The 21,955-nt window shown below is 38.6% G+C and overlaps 1 protein-coding gene across 6 annotated transcripts in view; it reads left to right on the plus strand.

Annotated features, from left to right (window-relative positions):
* The window catches only part of PAK1 (p21 (RAC1) activated kinase 1), a 127,212-nt gene that overhangs the window by 94,833 nt on the left and 10,424 nt on the right, over nt 1-21,955 (plus strand). For all 6 annotated transcript variants that reach the window (XM_072969116.1, XM_072969119.1, XM_072969117.1 and 3 more), the window contains exons 6-11: nt 3,271-3,387; nt 6,113-6,287; nt 8,393-8,456; nt 11,053-11,101; nt 15,954-16,066; nt 19,367-19,484. In XM_072969116.1, coding sequence (XP_072825217.1) covers nt 3,271-3,387; nt 6,113-6,287; nt 8,393-8,456; nt 11,053-11,101; nt 15,954-16,066; nt 19,367-19,484 — 636 coding nt within the window. The remainder of the gene's footprint in view (nt 1-3,270; nt 3,388-6,112; nt 6,288-8,392; nt 8,457-11,052; nt 11,102-15,953; nt 16,067-19,366; nt 19,485-21,955) is intronic.

A 21,955-nucleotide genomic window follows, 5' to 3' on the forward strand; every position in this document is an offset into this window, starting at 1 on the left:
TGGAATTGCTGAGTCATATGGTGACTCTATGTATAACCTTTTGAGGAACTGCCAGACTGCTTCACAGTGGCTGTACTATTTTTTACTTCCATCAGCATTAGGAGGCTTCTAATTTATCCATATCTTCCCCCATGTTTGTTATTGTCTCTCTTTGGATTGTAGCCATCTTAGTGGATGTGAAGTGGTATCTCACTGTGGTTTTGATTTGCATTTTCTAATAATGATGCTGAGCATCTCTTTATGTGCTTATTGGCTATTTTTTAATCATCTTTGGAGAAATTTCCTTTTTGTTGTTGATCTCTTAATTTAATTCCACTGTGGTTAAAGAATACATTTTCTTTGTTTTCAGTTATTCAAATCTATTGAGATGTGTTTTATGGCCCAGTATATGTTCTATCCTGAAGAATGATCCGTAAATGGTTAAAAGAATGTGTGTTCTGCAGAACTTGGGTGGAATGTTCTATATATGTCAGTTAGGTTGAGTTAACTGATAGAGTTGTTCAAATCAATATCCTTGCTAATTTCATTCTAGTTCTGTTAATTATTGAGACCTCTTTCAGGTCTGTCCCAACTTTTACTTTTTGCTTGGCCCTTTTGAAGCTTTTATGTACATGCACAGAGCCATGCATGTATGACTAGTCTGGAGCCTCTCTAGTATCCGCTATACCTTTGAGCAGCCTTAGCCTGAATTTGTCCTATCCAGGATTGGTAACCTCAGGCTAATAGCAGTTGCCTTCTGCCAACACCTCTAGGAGGTCACTTCCACTGATGCACCACTGGGCCTGGGCATTACCCACCACTCCAAATGAAAGTGAGCCTTCTTAGACCACGTAGTTACAGCCTGCCTTTCCCTGGAAGAACCCCTACTCTGATGAAATTGGGGTGGGATGGATAGGAGCAACCCTGAGCCAGAACATCAGAGATTCCTACAAACTTTACCCAAAGTTCAGCAGTTTTAAAATCATAGGCACTTCTCAGTAGCATAGGTAGGCACCTGGAGGTTTTGGGAACATACCAAGTGTGTTCCCATCTTAGAGTCATTGTGCTTCTTCCATCTGCAAGGAATATTCTTTTCTCAGAGGGTCAGATAGTTTCTTCTCTCATTTCATTTGGGCCATTAGCTAGGACTTTCCATGACTGCTCTATCTAAAGTATTATTTTCCCACCCTCAACCAATCTGGAGTCTCATATATTTATCTTATTGTTGCCTGGCAGTCTGGTGATTAATTTTAACTGTGTCTTCTTCTAGAATGTAAGCCACAGGACCAGGTGCTTTACCTGTTTTGTTCTTCAGTGTAACCCCAGAGCCTATAATGGAGTCTGATACACAATGAGTGAATGAATTGAAGTCATTGGCTTTTTTAAAAAGTGGTTTGTGGTTATTAGACATAATGATAATTTAATTGATTTCTTACATCTTTCTAGCTCCTTGCCATTTACAAAGTGTTTTTATACCTACTTCACTTTATTTCTTCCTCTCAGTGGCCCTATGAGACAGAGAGCTGCTGTCATCACCCCCATTTTATAGATGAGAACTGTGGCTTAGAGTGGAATAGCCTTGCTGAAAACACAGGGATAAGAAGTAAAATCTGGGACAAAAACCTGTATTTCTTGATTCTGGTAGTTGTTAATACTACCACTCAGAATGTGGTGCTAAGGAAGGTGATGAAATCATCTTTTCTACAGAGTTTCAGGGAGTAAACAAACTTAGTGTTTATGGTCTACACTGGGTAGTCAGGGCCACCTGTTGATGAAGAGGCAGCTGAGTTAACTTCAGTTCCATTTTGAGTTCCTAGTTAAATTTTGCTGAGTGGAATAGTGGGGAGAAAAGAAATTAGAGCAGAGAAATATCAAAATATGTGCTTTGATAGGGAAAGAACCTATATTGGATTTTAGAACTGAATGTTACTTCAGGTCACCCCTCAGATTGTACGAGTCCTTTTCTTCCACATTTCTTGAATGATGAAACTTGAGACCAAGAGGATAGTTTCGTTGCCTGTGGTCTCCAAAGCTAGTTGCTTACATATGCTTGTCAGTAGCAGTTTTTAAGTTATGCCCTGCACTAGAAATTCTGTTAGAATCTGTGAGGTTGCCAGTTTTCCTTACCCTAGTATGTCAAATGTGGTAAAGGCCAGTGTCCTACACAGTAGCTCTAGTCTAGTATTGGACTAGATAGCTTTCTTCACTTGTCCCCTGTCATTCTGACTCCTGATGTTCTTCTCTCCAGAGGCCCCAAATAGCAGACAGGAGGGGAATTCTTCCTCTCGCTGTCTTCTGCATTAGATGGTGATCTGCTCTAGGACATGGGCCATCTTTTCCAATTTTGTATGTTATGTCAACAGGATCCATCACAGTATCTTCCTGAGCACAGAGTAGGTACTCTGAAAATATCTGAAACTGCTGAATTATATCAATATACTAAAAGATTCCTATTTCTTCACTAAACCTATATTGTCATCATTTAATCTCTATCAGAAATATCATATTTTAGAGCTATTTTGTCTCTATTTATAACAGTAGTGGTATGATATTTTTGCCTGGACCTGCCCTAAAACCTGCTGCTCTTGGCTTTATTACAATTTGCTTGGGAAAATCAAATTGCTGAGATTAGAGCAGATTCAATTGGTGGTGCTGGTAAGATTCATTCCAGAATAGAGCCAAAGCTTAGTGAAATGTATAGCATTTAGTCTGGGGAGAAAGTCATTGTGCTCTTGAGACAAGAGTCTCTTGATGTTCTGTATCTTCAGTTTGAGGCAGAGGCACCTGATGACATAATGGGTGCAGTAGGCTTAAGGAGAGGCCAAAGCCTGCCTGGACTTCCATTTACCATAACAGAAAGGACTAAGGAATTACAGAGATATACTTTGTAAAATTCCAGACTTTTGACTCTCTCCCTACATTTTGTATTTTATTGCCTGTTCAGCACAGAGAATAAAGTTCATAGAATAAGAAAGAACTATGAGCTTGTCTTCAGGATTTGGATTGGGGAAGACAGGTAGAGAAGCTGTAAGCTGGTTTCCTAATCCACAGTTAGTCTTTGGGTGGGAAACAGAAGTCCCTAAGGGGCTCAGTGGAGAGTGGTAGCTCAGAGAGGAGAAGGGGAGGTGGCTGAGTTCCTGAGACTGGCTATACAAAGGTGGAGAGCTTGGAGACTGACATGAGTTTCAGAAGGTGTACCAGGAAAAGTTTCTTCTGGGGGATTGGTGATCCCGGTAGCTTCAGTTCCAGGTCACCTGGACCTGATAAATCTGGCTTTTTTGCATTGTACAGAATGTGAAGACGGTGTCTGAGACCCCTGCAGTGCCACCAGTTTCAGAAGATGAAGATGATGATGATGACGCTACACCACCTCCAGTGATTGCTCCACGCCCAGAGCACACAAAATCTGTAAGTCTTTGGGGACATGGACAGCTTTGTGATTTGTTAGAATTTGCAGGGGGAATGAGGGGTGAGTGCTGAGGCCTAGAGGTTTAATACTCTGGTATGGGTCCTTAGATTTTGGAGGTGGTGAGATCACCAAACCACCTTGATTGAAAGATACTTTCTGTATGATTAAAGACAAGAAGTGATATATTTGTTTATCACTGGTTTGTAGATAGTCCCAAAGTGTCCTAGATAATTGGTGTTTCTACCAACTAAACTCTAGTTCACTTAGCCTGTTCTCCACAGACAGGAAGATATACAGAATTAATGTTACTTAGCGCAAGACTAACATGAATTATTCTAGTCTCCTGGGATGAACAAATTAGCCTACTGTAGATCTTTTCTTCTCTGTTAAATGTGCAGTATTCAGTTTCTTAGTCCATCAGTGATAATACGGAAAGACCCGAGAGAATTTATAATAACATTAGTGCTATTAATATGCTGGACATCAGGATTGCATTTTGATGCTGAATGTTGACAGTGATTTTTATTCAACTTCCTTTAAGGTTCTTGCATCTCAGAATAGCGACAGTCCCTCTGCCCAGCTTTGTACAATCTGCCTTTTACTTGATTTAAAATTATTGAGCACTCACCTATCAGCAGGTGATAGTCTATGAGTGGTTTTTTGTTTGGGCTTTTTAATTAAGACAAGAATGATTCTTTTAAAATGAAAGAATTACCTAGGGCTTAAACTGTGCTAATACAAAAACGATCCCTGGAGTAGAGAATTCGTGTAGGCACTCAAGCAGAAGTTTGTTGACTGACTGTGGAAGGTGCTGTGGAGGAAATTCAAAGGGATTACATGACCTTTTAGGATGAGAATTTATAAGCCGAATCTGTAAAATCACCCTTTCTATAGGTTACAAAATCACTTTAAGGAAAATGAGCTTCACAGGTGGAGAGTTGTCAAGGTGTCTCACATTGGTATGGCTTTTTTTGGTTATAAGCATGTTCATTTAAAAATGTTTTCCCACTAATCCATGAATTTCTCAAAAGTAGAGGAAATATACAAATATTGCAGTGCTTAACATAGTTCTTGGCAGGTCTTGAAAGGCAGTAAGTATTGAATGAACAAATGAGTTAAATTTAATCTTCATAGCATTCCTTTCTAAAAAAGACATTGTTAATTTATAGAACAAGAAGCTGAGATTTATGAAGGTATATTGATCTACCCAGAGTCTCTTAGTAAGTAAAGAGCAAGGATTGAAAGCAGGTAATTGATCCCAAGTCCAGGTTCTAATCCACTTAGCACAATGGCCTTTTTGTGTGAGCAGACCCTGGAGCCAGAGAAGGAGAATTTTAGAGAGGGGGAAGGCAGGGTTTGTATCTTCAAGGAGGTATGTCAGGAGAACTGAAGAAGGAGGTCAAGGCATGAAAGTACAGGTTTAAATGCCAGGGGTATAATTTGTCTGCGGGTACAAGAATAGAAAATTAAGAAATCATTATGCTGGAGTAGTCAAGAAAAAAATCTACAGTCTCTGATCTTAATGTCTTGATTTGTTGATGTTTCCTCTACGTGGAAAGTTCTCACCCATTGCCGCCTATTAAAATCCCATCCATCCTTTAAGATCCAGCTGAAGAATCCCATTTATTCATTGACTCATCAAACATTTACCTGTATACTTGCCTTTTGTTAGGCAACTGGTTAGATACAGGAGCTCAGGGGTGAATGACACACATTCCCTGTCTTCATACAGCTTATAGACTAGCCAAAAAATTGTGGTGGTATTTTTATGAAAAAAAAAAGTGAAACGTCTACAGGGGAAAGCCCATATAACTTAAGATCACTTCTTCTGAACTTGACTAGTTTATAGTTTGCTCATTTCTTTTGACATTTATCCCTTTCTGTCTTGCAGTTAGATCTTTCTCTCTAAGAGAAAGAGTAGAGGATGCTGCTCCATCCTCCTATTCGCTCATTTACTTGACAAACATTTACTGAGAACAGATTCTTAGTAAATGTTTGTCAAGTAAATGAGTGAATAGGAAATATAATAGTATTAGCCAAAATTTAAAAGCTTTGTATCTGCTGGGTATGATGCTACTCATTTCACACATTAATTAATCTATTACTGTAAGAACCCTATAAGATAGATATCACTAACATCACCATTTTATAAATGAGGAAACTAGACCATAGAGAAGTTAAGTAACCTGCCCAAAGTCATACAGATAGTAAGAATAAAAGTTGGGATTTAAGTCTAGGCAGGCAGGTTCCAGAGTCTGTGGTCCAAATGACTATACCCTACTGCCTCTTAAAGAAGAACAATTGTAGTTTCTTCTCTGTGAGGGTTCAAGATTTAAGGAGGGAGTAACTCAAATGAAGATAATGTTGAGTGTTGTATTAGCTGTGCAAAGTACTGTGGGAATACAGGATATTCATTTCAGCTTAGGAAAGGGTAGAATTTTGCAGATGAAGGGAATGCACTGGGTCTCTTTTAAATCATTTCTGTTGAGATTTATCTAACTTGTATTGCATATCTTCAGTGCTCAGACTCTCACTAACCCCTGTTGTGTATAGTGAGAGCAAGGAAGGCCATTCCACCCTCAGAGTCTGGGCACAGAGGAGGAAGAACACAGATTTTGATCTAGAAGAAGGGATGAGTCTACTGGGATTTGTTCTTCTGTGGATGTTCTAACACACACATCTAAGAGAGACTGGCCTTGCCAAATTCTTGCACCAATAATGCAGGTGTACACACGGTCTGTGATTGAACCACTGCCTATTACTCCAACTCGGGATGTGGCTACGTCTCCCATTTCGCCTGCTGAGAATAATACCACTCCGCCAGATGCTCTGACCCGGAACACTGAGAAGCAGAAGAAGAAGCCTAAAATGTCGGATGAGGAGATCTTGGAGAAATTACGTAAGCACTTTGTAGCTTTTTGAATTTCCTTCTGGTATGTGACTGGTTGAGCACAAAGATGGAATTCTATTGCGGTAAAGATCTTGGTCTTACCCTCGGTGTATGTGGCTGGCTGGTTATGCTTTATATCTCAGCCACAGACTGTACTTCTCCTCAACCTGTCCCTGCACCCACTTCTGTCTCACTAGCCCTGACTCGATGCCACAGTAGGATGGGAGTGTGAAGAGAGAGAGTGTGGATAGCCCACTTTGTGGCTAGGCATCACTCACCCCTAGGTATGGGTTATGGAGATGACGAATAGTTTTTACCTAGGGAGTAGTCTGGAATGTTGTATTGAGAAAGACTGAGGCCTTGTGTATACTGGTGGGGGAGAATGCTATGTTGGTTATTGATGTTTGCCATTTACAGATGATAGATCTGCCTTGGTTGTAGGAAAGAGAGAAGGGAAACTAACATTTGTGAGCCTATGCTATGTGTCAAATGACAAACAAAGCATTTTCTTGATTTTTTTCATTTATTCCTCATTTTAACCCTGTGAAGACAGACATTATAATCCTCATTTTTTTGCAGTTAAGGTATTTGAGGCTAGGGATGCTAAACACTGTGCCCAGATTCACACAGCCAAAAAGTGACAGGCTGGGGTTGGAGCACAACTTGTGCTCCTGTAATCAGAACATGCTGTTTCTTGCTCTCAGGTGGAAACTTCCACTTTACTTTCTTTAGTGGCCAGAAGTGGGGTATATTAGGGTAGCTTGTTTCTGTGTTTTAGTAACCTGCAGAGAGGTTCAGATGAAAAGGAAGGACTGGGTTGGTCTCTGGGCTTGGAAGAATCTGAAAAGGCCTTTGATTTATTCTTTGTACTTACCTACTGCTAAAGAGGATTTGATGTGATTGATTTGGCCAAGTCTGCACACTGGCTTTGTATTCTAAAGCTGAGGTTTCTGATTCTCCAACTTAGCAGCTCTTGATTTCTTCTTGATAATTCTTATTTGACTTTTTAAAAAAAATTTCACTCTTTTAAAAGTTGCCCTTGCCCAGAGCCCTTATGAAATGATGAAATAAGAAAAGCCACTTACCTAGCCATCTGTTTACTCCTATATTTAGTCTTTTTCATCAAATTAGATCTCTTTTTAAAACAATAATACTTAAAACATACAATTGTGGAAAGCAGACTGGCCTGGGAGTTAAGGACCCTTGGGTTGAAGCCACAGCACTGCCACTGACTTGGGTCTTGGGCAATTTCCTACTGTTTCCTGCCCCCCTTTTCTCATCTTTTAAATATGGTGGTTATTATCTGTCTGACTTGTAAAAAAAATGAATTAATGTATGTAGAAGTACCCAAATCCTAGTAATTCGTATTAATGTAAAGCACTTGGAACTGGGAGAGAGTAAAACCAGACTCCTAACCTTAGCTCGACACCAGTTTGCTGTGTGACCTTGCGGGGACATATCTTGCCTTCTGTGAGCCTCAGTTTCACCATCTCCATTTCACATTATTTGTGAAATCCAGGGAACTCTCTCATACCTTTTTGTCCTTGCACTTGAAGTACTTTTTGCTGTAACCCCTTGATTTTCTCTTCCTGGCTAATTCCTACTTACCCTGTAAAAATTTGTCCAGATATCACCTCCCTTCTGAAGTCTTTCCAGTCTATGTTTTTGCCTGTCTTTGTATCACAACAATTATTATGTTTTCATGAAACTTTATGCTTATTGTCCGTCTCCTCCATGAGATTAGAGCTTCTTGAAAGAGAGTGTCTTAACTGTGTCTCACCTATCTCTTTATTTGTTGCACTCAACATAGGGCTTGGTATGTAGTAAGTGAGCATGTAAAAATGAGTAAATGTTTATTGAATATATGGAATTAAAAACAAATTAATAACTTTTAGGAATTTAGAAATGGATTAGATTACTATGAATCAAAGTTGTAAGGAGGTGAAACATTTGATTGAAACTTAAGGGAGAAAGCTAAGCATCTGCTTAGTGTGACTTCCAGGTACTGAGGTGGTTCTTCAATCCTTGCTAATTTCAGAGTTTGAGGAAACATAGGGCCTCTTTTGTATGTTGATCTGGGAAAAAATGATTTATGGACTCTGTTTCTTTTAAAGGGAGCATAGTGAGTGTGGGCGATCCGAAGAAGAAATACACACGGTTTGAGAAGATTGGACAAGGGTTAGTAGGGGCATTTCTTTACCTAGAGAAATGACTTAAAATTGTGTGTGCTAGTATATATGATTTTGCTTTTGTTTTGCCTTTTATAAACCTTGTTCTTCTTTCTCCACCTTGCCCCTCACCCATCTGGAGGTGTTTTCTTAGGCTGACTTCAGGTTTGGCAGAATTATGCTTAATATGACAGATGTACCATCAGCTGACCATATTTCTAAAAATATCCCTGCAGTGAGAGTGAAAAAAAACATTTATTTTCTTAGCACAAAACCTGCTTCCAAAATTATAGCTCTACTTTTCCGTATTAACCCTGTTTACCTGGTGCTGAGACCTACTAGCACTAATATGAAATGGAAGATTCAGAACTGCAGGCTCTTCTGCTAGTGTAATGGGACTGTTTTTCTAGGTGGATGCAGAAATTTGTGTCTTCTGCTCTTTGATTTCTTCTCTGAATCTTGTATTCTGCTGTAAATGTACTGATCCCAGCAAATCTTAATTGAATTCCTGTTAGGTGCTAGACACTAGGAATATAGCTATGAATCAGGCAGTCTGCCTTCAGAGACCCCAGGTCTACAGAAGGAGATAGTCTAACAAAAAATTATAATATACTGTGATAAGTTTTAAAAATGTTTGGCCATTATTTTGAGCAAAAGAAGCCAGATAAAAGAACAGATACTATACGATTTTATTTATATGAAGTTCAACAACAGGCAAAACTAATACATGCTAATATAAGTCAGAATAATGGTTGCATCTAGGAGCGGAATGTTGGTTGGGAGGTGGCATCAGGGAACCTTTGGGGGTGATCTTGGTGATGAACACATAGGTGTATACATATTGAAAAATCATCAAGTTGTATGCTTGAAATTTGTGCAGATTACTTTAGGTAAGTTACACTTCTATATGTAAAAGAAAAATAATGAGATTTCTACAGATACACCCAGTTAGCTAAAATCTTTTTAAAAAATGAAAAAAGTATCTGGTTTATAGAACACTCACAGTGTTACTTTAATGAAAGCATTGTTGTTAATGAAGTCATTGAAGTTTTCTGTTTTAGTTTTCTTTCTTATTCATCCAAGAACTTCTGAAATAAGATAAAATATTGCATAATATACTAATGCTGTATTTGTACAGTATTCTACAACTTACATCTGTTATTTGCATCTATTATTTAATTTAATCCTCAAAACAACCCTGGACTTGAGTGGATCTCATTTTTTCCTAGTTCAATGCTTTTTCAACTACATACACCAGTTCAGACTGATGAAAGCATAAGTAGAGTAATCTGGGATAGTGTTTCCTTTAGCTAATTACATTGAGATACTAAGAATGTAGCAGAAAGGTACACAGACAAGTGTGGGCAAGTCAGGTCCTATCTCAGGATTTGAGTTTCTTCATCCGTAAATTTAAGGAAGAAGATTATGAATTCAGTATCTTTCACTTCTCAAATTTCTGATACATATATATTTCTTTTACATAGGTGTGTGAGGGCCATTAATAGGCAACATTTACAAAATGTTTTTTTCCTTGCTTATTTGACAAGTCTGTTAGTGCTAAGGGAAGAATGCAATATTTGTTAAGCACCTATGCTGATGTTTCCACATTCCATGATTTTAAAACTATAAATGCTGCACAAATATGATAAATTAGTACTATTATAATTTTTGCTAGCTTTTTTCCCCTTTAAGATCTGAAAAATTTTTTTAAACCTGGAATTCATATGTCTAATCATATATCTGTTTGAGGTAGAAACAGTCAAGTTCTAATCAGTGAGCCTGAGTAGCTCTCTGGGCCCCTGTAATCATGGAGGCACAGTCTCAAAGTGTCCAGTCCCCTGAAGCCTGGGCGTATTTGCCCTGTAAGAACGGGATATGTGGTGGGATAGGGGAGGATGGGGATAAGGATATAGACATCAGCTTTATCACAAAAGGTTGCTAGAGGTAGGATGGTCAGGCAATGGGGAAATAACTGCCAATGAAAATAATCCAGTCTTTGTCCATATCTTATGATCTCAAATTTCCTGGCATGTAGCTAGGATCCCAACTAAAGAGTGGTAGTTGGGAAGCTGGTGACCATAATTTCTGGCTTCAAGGCAAACTTAAGAGTGATCTTTTCCCCCTGAATTGACCTGACTTCAATTCAGGGGGAAGCATAATGACAGGCTTGCCTAGAATCAATTTTTTCAGTACATGGAATTTTAAGTTTTTTTCAATAACATCATATAAATCTGACATTATTGGCATATAAGATTTCAAATATTATTGCATATCACTCACAAATACATGGGGTTCATGGTTAAAGGTGTAAAATGAGGTTTGTAATCATTTAGAATGGACATGATGACTTTCCTAGTATTGTTCCTAGTGTTTCTCTGCCTTTCTCCCTCCGTCCCTCCTTTCTTCCCTCACCCCCTGCTAGCCGTTAGAGCCTGTATTCTCTTACTACATACTGCCTCTTGTGAGAATAGACTCGGGGAGGCAATGGGGAGTATTATATCTGCTGCTATTGTTATCAACATTTGCATTGCCAGATTGTGTATAGAGCTGCATTTGATAAATGTCACTAACACCTGTTTATTTTCTCTTCCCTATCTGTTGTTCAGTGCTTCGGGCACTGTGTATACTGCAATGGATGTGGCCACGGGACAGGAAGTAAGTATCTACCACTAACTACTACTCCTTCAGTTCCACTATTTCTTTTTATTTTTTGTTAAGTTTTAGACTTTATTAGCTCAATAGGGACACTTCCAGTTTCTTTCTATTGCAGACTAGAGCTCTTTAACATGATGAGACTTATAGATTTTGGAAAAAGTCACTGTGACTACAAAGTGCAGTACAGATTGGAGGAGATAAAGAGTGAAACAGGTTATTGTGTAATTCCAGGTAGGAGGGAGATCATGGTTTGGACTTAGGTGGTAACATAGTATGAATGGGGAGAAGTAGATGGATTTGAGAGGTACTTAAGTAGATTTCGCAGAATTTGGTGAATGTGAGGATAATTCACAAGTGAGTGATATTAGTCAAGGAGAAAGGAAAAAGGAGGAGTTATACATTTGAAGAAGGTGGATATTGCATGAGAAACCTTCTTGTGAAACTGCTTGGTGGACAATTATTTTTGTTAAGTTTGGTGCTTGAGAGAGAAATCTGATATGGAAGAGATTTAAACACGTCTCTTGACTCCTAATTTAGTGGTCCTTCTATTACTCTGTGGCCAGGATTCCAGGAGACACTGAAGTCCTTATTTGGAGGCATCTCTTTAATCTCACATTTTATAAGCTGGGAGAACTCTGATCTTATTACTAAGACCTGATGACCCAAGATCCTATTTTTAGTAGAAGGAAGCCATGAAGGGAGTACAGAGTACTTGAGGTTTCTTTGCATTGTTCTCTTTGGTTGCAGAGCAAGAATGTTGTCAGGTGAACTGTGGATGGGAGTTGCCTGAGGGATTTCTTAGTTCAAAGAGTACTGCAGCTCACAGCTTAAGCAAGGCGCCTCCTGTTCCAATGAAAACAGAGTTGGGCTCCTCTGAGGGAGGCTACTAGGACCTGCTTATCTATGTTTGGTGGTTGAAACCCCATGGTGTACCAGAGAAGTCATGGTTACTATGGACAGCACATATCTCACTGTGCTCTGGTCAGGCTTTTATGAGTTTCTAAGCCAAATATTGAGGTCCCATCAAGGGTAAGTCAACTTAAAAAAGTTATCATCGTAGTTAAGGATTTATTCATTGTTCTTAGGTGAGAATCCAGTAACCTAGATGCTTACCTTTAGCTACTTATATTACCTTGGGCAAGTTGTTTGACCTCCTGAGCCTGAAATGTATTTACTTATAAAATATGCATGATAACATATACCTCAAAAAAGTGTTGAGTAAAGCCACGCATGTGGCATACATCATAAACTACGATAAATATTAATTTTATTTGTACATATTTATTGCACAAAATGTTTACTGAACATTTGCTTTATGTTACACCTTGTGCTATGAACTATGTGAAAGATTCAGACATTATAATCATATATACAAATATAAGAAACCATCCTTTCCATTGTGTACGTATAAAACTTGTAGTGCTAACAAGAACTGGTGTTGAAATAATGGTGAAGAAGGAAAGATGGTATCATTCTGCCAATTTTAAATATGGTGTATCGGAGGCAGAGATAGAAAAGGGGAGGTTATACCAATTTTAAAAAGAACTCTACAAAGTAGGTAATATTATTTCCTTTTTACTGATGAGGAATTTGAAACTTGAGAGTTTAAGTAACTTTTGCAACAATGTGTTACCAGCAGTTAGCAAAGACTGGATTAAATCTTGATTCTAAAACCTAAGCTGGTACTTTCTGGGCCACAAGGCCACAGCAGAGCTAAGGTTAGACACTAGGACCTCTTGTCATTTTTCTGGCCTCTGGGGCCTCACAGGCCTTGATGGGAGACAGGCTGGTGCTGAGTGGTTCCTGGAAGGCCTGGAGGCTGCATGTAGGAGAAACTGGCCGCAGGGAACAAACTTGACTTCACTATGTGCCTGCTTTGTGGTTACAAAACTATGAATGAGAAGGGAGTCCATTAGGGTGGCTAATGCAGTGTAGTCAGGAAGGCCTCATTTCCTGCCCTGGGGAGTATAAATCTTTAATGGAGCTGGAGAGATGCTCTTAGTCTTTGTGAGTGAGTATTTATTGGGAGTTACCCTGCTGGAAAGAGGAAAGCTATTGTCTGTCACATAAAGGAAGATTTAGCATGTTAGTGGGAGGAAGTCTTCCAGTTACAGATCTAACAATTAATTTTCAAGCCTATTTTTAGAGGGAATGTGTGTAATAGAAATAGTAAACTTGGAGGAGGCTTTGAAGTCTTCTATGAACCTGAAGGCATTGATTATGACCTTGGGCAACTATCTTGTAAGTCTCAGTCTCAGTTTTCTTAACTGAAAATGCAGATAATGATTTTTGCTTGGCAGGGTTGTTATTAGGTTTTACTGAGATGATGTAAATTGAGCACCTAACACAACACTGGCACACAGTAGGCATTCAGTGAACAGCAGTGATGGGAGGGTGGTTGGCTTTTGCTATTGTTCCTGCTGATGATGTCATTCTAGCTGCTTTTGTTCCAAGTACTCATCAAATGCAGTTATTGCAATGATCAGCATTTCATTGTTGTCTTACAGTATTATTTAAATTTCTTATATATGGGTAACACACTGACCACTATCTCATTTAGTTCTCAAAACAGTCCTGTGAGGAGGGGCATCAGAGTTTGTTTGGGATTATATCCTCAGAATTGGTGAAGAGACGGAGGCTTGGAGAGCTTGTGATTGGGCAAGGTTAGTAAGTGACAGACAGCCCCAGAGCTTAGGTCCTCAGAGTTCAGGTCCAGTTCTTTCTCTGTTATAGGACTGCTATCTGCCGGCCTGAATAGGAGGGATCTAATTAAATGTGCCTGCTTTGTGGTTACAAAACTATGAATGAGAAAGAAGGGAGTCCATTAGGGTGGCTAATGCAGTGTAGTCCATAGTTAGTCCGTAGCTATTGAAAAGGATTCTTGGTGTCTCACTGCCAGTTCTGTGTCATCCACAGCCTGCCTCTCTTCTCCCTTGCTGCTGCCGGCAGTGACCTCTGTGAGGTTCGTAAGCACGGTCTCATCCTCCAGGATGGCCAGGAGAACTCCACAGGCACTCCTTTGGCTCCAGGGGCTTTGCTATCTTAATGTAATAGGTCTTTAGATCAATGTGTTCCTCTCCAGACATTAGACAAAGCTAATCATCGGCAGATATAGAAAGCTGTAGCCAGACTAGAATCCTAACCTGATAGGAGACCCTGCTCCAGAGCAATTTTTTTCACACTTGGGGTAGGGAATGGAGTGGTCAGCATGTTTAAAGAATCATTTCTTACTGATGAACTGGTTCTTGGCCAAAGATTTTCCATGCTTGGCTTGAAGAATAGTAGAGTCCAGGGTTTTCCCATAAAAATTTGTATTATTCATGAGTTATTCATCCTCTATACTTCTTGCTGATTCTGGAAAGACTAATTCAGTTGTTCTTTTAGGTGTTCTTCTTCTTGTCTGTTAAGCAGGAAAAAGAGAAAAATACCTCTAGGGAATAAACATTTAGCAAATAATTTAAAGTCTACTCCTGTGGGTTAGAATAGCCTACTACTGGTGCTTTTTGTGGTTTAAAAACAAAATACTTATCAACCCACTGAATTCTCTCTTCATTTTCACAAACATATGTTGAGCACCCACTGTGTGTTAGGCCCTGTGCTTGGCACCAGGGATTCTGAGCTTTCAAATGAGCTCTCAAGCTTCTAGAGATACCCATCCTAATTGGTCATCATTCAATTCAGTATGTGTTAAGTTCCACAACAGATGTATAAATATGATCTTCTGGGGCTTTAAAGAAGAAAAAAAAACCTATCTGGTTTGGAGAATGAGGTTTCTTTTGGCCTAGTACAACGTATAGGAAGGTTTTGAATGTGTGAAAACAAAGGAAGATGTTCCAAGTGGAGAGGAGCTCAGATCATGGAGTATGTAAAGGAATACAGTGAGAAGTGAGATAGGAGTCAGATCATAAGGACTTTGAATGTTGGGCTGAGGAGAATCTCTAGGCAAGCAGTATACATTTCTGCTTTGAACTGGGGAAATTGTTATCAAATGTGTGCTGTAGGGAAGATTAATCTGGCTCTGTGTGTGGGATAAATGGGTATTTCCTTTGGGGATCCTAATCCTGGCTTTGCTACTGAATAGCTGTGTATGCAAGTCATATATCCTCTCTGAATCACAATTTCCTCATCTGTCAAAGGGGATCAATAGTAATAATTAACTCATAGAGTGTCTCTGAGGATTAAATAAAATCAATTTGAGAACACTTTACATAGTACTTGACACACAAAAGAAATGGATGCAAAAGTGTTTTGGAAACTTATGTATACTTTATGTTTGTATTATGTGGAAATTTGTTTATTTCTATAGACAAAAAGCTTATCATGGTCTTTTTTTCATATATAAACATTAAGGATCCCCCTTTACTCTCTTAACCTGGTCACCTGTGATTTATTTCTCCACACCAAATTCAAAAAGTCACCTCCCTTGCCAGTTTGAGAGTTCTTCCCCAGGTTTATCTTTCTATAGCATTTTATATGGACTTTTGTTATAGCATACCTCTTCTATGTTGTGAGTGTTAGAAGTTTTTTTTCTAATATAAATATTTTATTTAGTAGCAAGTTTAATCCTCAATAGGAGGATCTATTAAAATAAAACATAGAGCTTCTGATTCTGTAGGTCTGGTTGAGACCTGAAATTTTTCATGTCCAGTGCATTCCCAGATGGTGTTGATGTTGCTGGCCTGGGGACTTCACGTTGTACCACTGGTCTCAGATAATAAACTATTAATTCCTCAAGGGCTAAGACCATATCTTACTCAACTCTGTCTCCTGAGTGTTTATAGTCTGGTGCTTAGTAAATGATCAGTAAATGGTAAGTGACTCTGGATACACATTGAATCTACTCTGATTTCAGGTGGCCATTAAGCAGATGAACCTTCAGCAGCAGCCAAAGAAAGAGCTGATTATTAATGAGATCCTGGTCATGAGGGAAAACAAGAACCCAAATATTGTGAACTACTTGGACAGGTATGGAGTGCCAGGTCCTATCAGAGAGATGGGGCCTTTGGGACTGATGGATGGTGGAGCTGTTAGAGGAGAAGGCAACACCAGTGCTCAAAACTGCCTCCACTTAAGGATCTTCTCTGATGCTCGACTCTCTGCCTTTGACCCTGTGTACTGCTGGACACCTCTGTTTCTGCACAATCTTTCTGGGTTAGGCTGAACCCTACTGCCGTGTAGCTTCTAACATCTGGTCCTAGTACTGTTTATTCTGCCCCAGGGAAGCATTTCAGACCATCTGCCTGAGTCAAATATATAGGTCTTGAAATCGTTCTGCATCCTAAATATTTCCTTACCCCTCTCACTCCCCTGAATAACTTCTAGTTTGTCTGTATTCTCTTAAAATGTGACAGTCAGTAGTTTCACTTGAGATTTGACCAATATGGAGAAAGTGGGACCCTTCCTTTGTTCTAAGCTCAACAGAACTTAATGCTTTTACTCTTTTTTTTTATTAATTATTTTTTAAAAGAGCCCTGTTTCATTGTTGACCCCTAGTAAGTTTGTAGTCAATTCAAATCCTATCCTTTTTATTTATGTTTTTTTTTTACGAACACTTGCCTTAAACTGGTAATAGAACTGTTTAGTTACTTCATTAAATCCCATTTTGATTATTTTAGCCCATCATTCCAGCCCATCAGAATTCTTTTCTTCAACGTAATAATAAGGGTTGTAGCTAAGATTTATGTTATACTTTACTTTGTACTAAGCATTTTCATGAATAATAGTATCTGATTATGAGGTAGGGTTTATTATCTATATTTTACAGATAAAGAAACTGAGGTTCATAGAAGTTAATAACTTGTCCAAGACCAGTAAGCCAGTAAGTAGCAAATGAGGGTTTTGGATTTGAATATTCGTAGCATCAACATCCATGCCCTTTCCATCATATCATGTTCTTTTCTCTCATATCTGAACAAAGAAAGTGAGCTTCTTGTCTGGGTTTCAGAGACAACACAGGTGGAGGTGATATTGAACTGGGTCCTGGACTCTAATTTTTTTGGTATTTATATTGCATTGCCAGCTAGATTTCATTGCTGCGAGATCATGCCAGATTTCTTGTTCTGAATCTAAAACTTTAGTAAGCTTCCGTTTTTTTAAAGAGGAAAGGAGCTGGACTTTGACCTTCACAACAGGTGATATTGATTAGCTATAGAGAATAAAGCCGCCTCCTTTTTAGGAATGATTGTGTCTCCATGATGTGGGTCATGACTGGCTCTGAAGAATCCTCTGTAAGTTATGGTGCACCCTCCATGTCTCTTAAGAACTTATTGTATGGAGAATAAAGCATGCACAAACTTCTGAAGGTTATACAGTACCAGATTTTGTTCAGGATAAGCTGTCCAATAAGAGTATGACCTGTCTGATAAAATAGTGAGTTCCCCATTACTGGAGTTATCTCAACAGTAAAATGCGGAACCAGGTTGAAGGAATCTGTGTTCTGGGAAAAGAATTAGAAGACTTATAAGTTGTTTGTTGATCATGCCTTTGCTGGTGTTTCCAGAGGCTTATACTATGGAATCAAAAGTAAATAAATCTCGGTCCCTGACATCAAATAGCTCCTCGTCTGTTTTTAAAATTAGTACCTGGGAGCTCCTGTGGGAGGGCAAAGGTGGGTGCTCTTAAGCTGAGCACTCAGTGAATGTATTGCAGTTGAGAGTCCATGGCTTTTGTGAGTTGTTCCAGAAGATATCTCCATTCATATTTATTCTACTCCAAATATGTGATGCTCTGAGGCTTTACCTTGAGATAGTTTTTGAAGGTATCTTGGCACAGTGTGTACCCACAAAGTGAGACAACCTGAATCTGATCTTGCATTGTCTTAGCTTTGACAGTGATATGTTGGGTCAAGGTAAAGGGACTCTGCTTTGTTAGTATCCATGTAATCTTCCATACGCTCATGTTTTCCCCCCAGTCAGTCCAGGTTGACAGATGTCTTCTTCATGTGCTGGGTACGAGGCCATAAATGTTTACACTTTATCAGTAAGGAAATAGGCTCATGCTAGAGGAGGGCTTTTTACCCATTCCTGAATTCTCTTTTGGTCCAAGTGCCCATAGTCTTCTCTAACAAAAGTGATTATTGAAGGAAAAATTAATGTCACTTTTATTCTTTATGGTCATTAAAAAACAAGACTTTCAAGTACGTAGTATGCAGAATCTTATGGAAGGAAGAGTGGATTGCTTCATAGTCAAGAGAATAGGATTCAAATCTTACTCTTTACTTGAGACTATATGTTTTTTCCAACAATCTCCCCAGCTGCCCAGCAATGGTCCCCATATCAGGATGAAGGTAAGATGGCATACACACAGCTCAAGCCAATCCAGTCTAGCTTCTTTGTCTAAAGCTAGCACAAGAGGCTGTAAGACTATGGACTATCCTTGTTTTTATTTGTCTTATTCTACAGCTGAGGAAACTGACCAGACAAGCCAAGTAACCTTTTTATTTATTACATAACAGGGCTGAGTGATCCGGTCCCTGAATGAAACTACCAGTTCTAACTCTTGTCGGCCCCCAAGTCTCTCTAGCAATGCAGTACTACACAGCGGCCCTTGGCTTCCAAAAGAAGCTGTGGCTATGCAGCCCTTAGTGAATGCATTCCATTCCTAGAATTAGAGACATTCAAGGTGGAAATCATTGTCAGCATAATGAGTATGTATGTAAAACTCTACAGCTTTTAAATGGCTTTTATAGTCCTTATTACATTTAATATTAATAATTATCTTTTATTCTACTCATTGGTTTATTCAGTAAATATTGACATCTACTGTGCTGAACTCTCTGGGGATGGAGTCTTGAACAGGACCCAGTACAGATCTCATGGATTTCAGATCTAGTAGAACTCTCAGGGACGTTTGGTGACTTTCTCCAATGTTGGTAACATGGATTTCAAGTCCCATCTTTGTCAAATGTTTGGATGCTGTCTGCTTCATGCCTCACAGAAGTGTGAGAATCATGCCTAACTTCAGGAAATACTACTTTGTGTTATGCTGAAATAAAATCCGATTATATCTTCAACATAGTGATTTTAGTTCTGCCCTTCGGGGCTTCACGGAACAGTCTCCTTTGTTTTATCCAGGCAAATCCTAAAGAGATGTCAAGGTAGTGATTCTGTCCCTTAGATTCACCTTTTCTTTCAAAAAAAGAACCCTAGACTCTTCCAGAGCTGAGGGAAATGCAGAGTCACTCTGTGCATATGCTTAGCATTTGAAACCCACTGCTATGGCTCAGTGTTTTTTGTTCCTTCTCACTCTTTATTTTCACTCCTGCAGTTACCTTGTGGGAGATGAGCTCTGGGTTGTCATGGAATACTTGGCTGGAGGTTCTTTGACAGATGTGGTGACAGAAACCTGCATGGATGAAGGCCAGATTGCAGCTGTGTGTCGTGAGGTAAGACCAGTGGCCAACCAGCCTTGAGCAGGACGTGGCCTCCATATCCATGTCTCTCAATGTTCTGCACCTGATGGGATTTCAGCCTGGGTACTGTGAGAGATGGGAGAAATTAGTTGGACTATCCCATCATTTTCTTATTTTACCTGTTTTGAAATTTGTATCACCATTATTTTTTCTTTAGAGATAACTGTATTCTGACTGTAAAATTATATACCCATTGTAGAAAAATTAGAAAGTACCAAAATACATACATATCTATATATAATAAAGTCACTCATAATTTCAACCTCTTAAAAATAATTGCAGTGAGTACTTATTCTCCTTTATATATTTTACATGGATATACATTTTAATCATTTTTATTTTGCTTTCCTGCTTTATTCATGTGCTATGAAGGAAATAAGGAAGAATAAGAAGGTAATGACAGAGGAGGTACAATTTCAGACAGAGTAGTCAGGGAAGGTTTTGCCATAGATCTGTATATGAAAAAGCCGGCCAAAAAAAAAAAAAAAAATCTAGAGTAAAGTCCTTCCAGGCAAAAGAAATAAGAACAAAGCTTAAATAGGTATTCTCCTTTCTCCTCATTGCTATTAAATGTCTAAGGTCTGTAAAATGCTGACAAAAGAAGAGGGGGAAAAACCTCCACAAGACTTCTATGAGAAGCAGTGTCCTTAGGGAATAGCCACATTTTCATTAGAGCAAGAAGATGAAGGGAATATTTGGAGAAACTGAGCATCTTGGGTGCTTTGCTGATAAGAGACTGGAACTTTCTGATAGCCTAATAATAGAAAAGTTTGGGAATTAGGGGAAGAGTAGATTAAGTGATTGGAAGACTAGCTTGAGAGTTTTATGGGAGTGAGTCTAATAGAACGCTTGAGGTTTGATGATGCAAGATCTGGAGGCATACAGATGAAATTATTTAGTTTTATAATAATAATATTAGGAAAAATAAAATCATGTGAAATCAATACAATCACCTCTGCATTAAAAACCTTGTGATCTAGAATGTGCACATGCACGTGTGCGCGCACACACACACACACACAGGTTAATGGAATGGGATTCTTAGGAGATGATTTCTTTTCTTGGCTGTACCACTAAGGCAGTGTTTCTCAACTTGTGTTTCATTATCCTCCCTCCTCCACCAGGAGCCTTTTAAGACATTTTTTCCTAATCACCTTCACTCCATGAAATTTAATACCATAAATATACTATAGGTCTGTTTATGTACTGTGAACCTTTGGAAAGCCACAACCATTGTAATGTCTAAGATGTTTTTCACTCACCCCAGGGACCTGTTGTCACTGGTTGAGAATACATCCATATGTCTGCTTGGTGAAATCAGTGTGCCTCAAATTGTTTATCTTTAAAATAGGAATGTAATATTCACGCTGTATACCTTAGGGGTAGCATATAGATCAAAAAGCATTTGGAAAAACATTTAAATGTTACCTAAATGGGTGGCATTACTGTTATCCTTAAGTTCTCACAGAGATCATCCCCCTTTTAAAAAATACCTTTATTGAGATATAATTCACATAGTATGTTATTCACCCTTTTGAAGTGTATAATTGAATGGGTTTCAGTTTATTGAGTTATACAGCCATCACCCTAATCAATTTTAGAACATTTTCATTACCCTAAAAAGAAACTCCATATCCATTAGCAGTCACTCCCCACCCACTCCATTTCCCAGCCCTCCCAGCCTTACGCAACCACTAATCTGTTCTGTCTGTATAGATTTGCTAGTTGTAGGCATTTCATAAAATATGTGCTTCTAACTGGCTTCTTTCACTTAACATAGTATTTTGAAGATTCATTTGTGTTATAGCATATGTTCTTTTATTAGCAAATAAGATTCTATTTATTTATCTGTCCATCAGTTGATGGACATTTGGGTCATTTCTACTTTTTGGCTATTATGGATAATACTGTGAACATTCACATACAAGTTTTTGTTGGATATATGTTTTCATTTCTCTTGGGTATACACCTAGCAATGGAACTTCTGGTCATATAATCTATGCTTAACATTTTGAGGACTGGCTGAACTATTTTTCAAAGTGCCTCTACCATTTTATATTCTTGCCAGCAATGTATGAAGTTCCAATTTCTTGAAATCATCTTTTTACGATTTTTGACATCTAGAGGCCACAATCTCTAGCCTCCATAAGAAAGCAACTCTTACTTTTCCAGAGATAATCGACTTCTGGCTTTTGTTTTTTTTTTTATTTAGCCATCAGTATGTTCTCAGAAAGTGAAGTATTAATAAGTTGAGAACATTTAAATAGTTTTTTTCTAATTGGTTTTCATCTTTAGTGTTTTTTCAATGGGTGGAAGCTTCTAAAATTTTAACTTTGGTTTATGAACTTAAACTAGTGGATTTAGTAACAAACTGAGATTATCTTTTCTGATCCCCACATTTTATAGATGGAAAAACAGTAGCCCAGAGAAAACACCTTCTCTTC

This window comes from Vicugna pacos, chromosome 10 (assembly GCF_048564905.1).
Source record: "Vicugna pacos chromosome 10, VicPac4, whole genome shotgun sequence".
NCBI classification, from domain to species: domain Eukaryota; kingdom Metazoa; phylum Chordata; class Mammalia; order Artiodactyla; family Camelidae; genus Vicugna; species Vicugna pacos.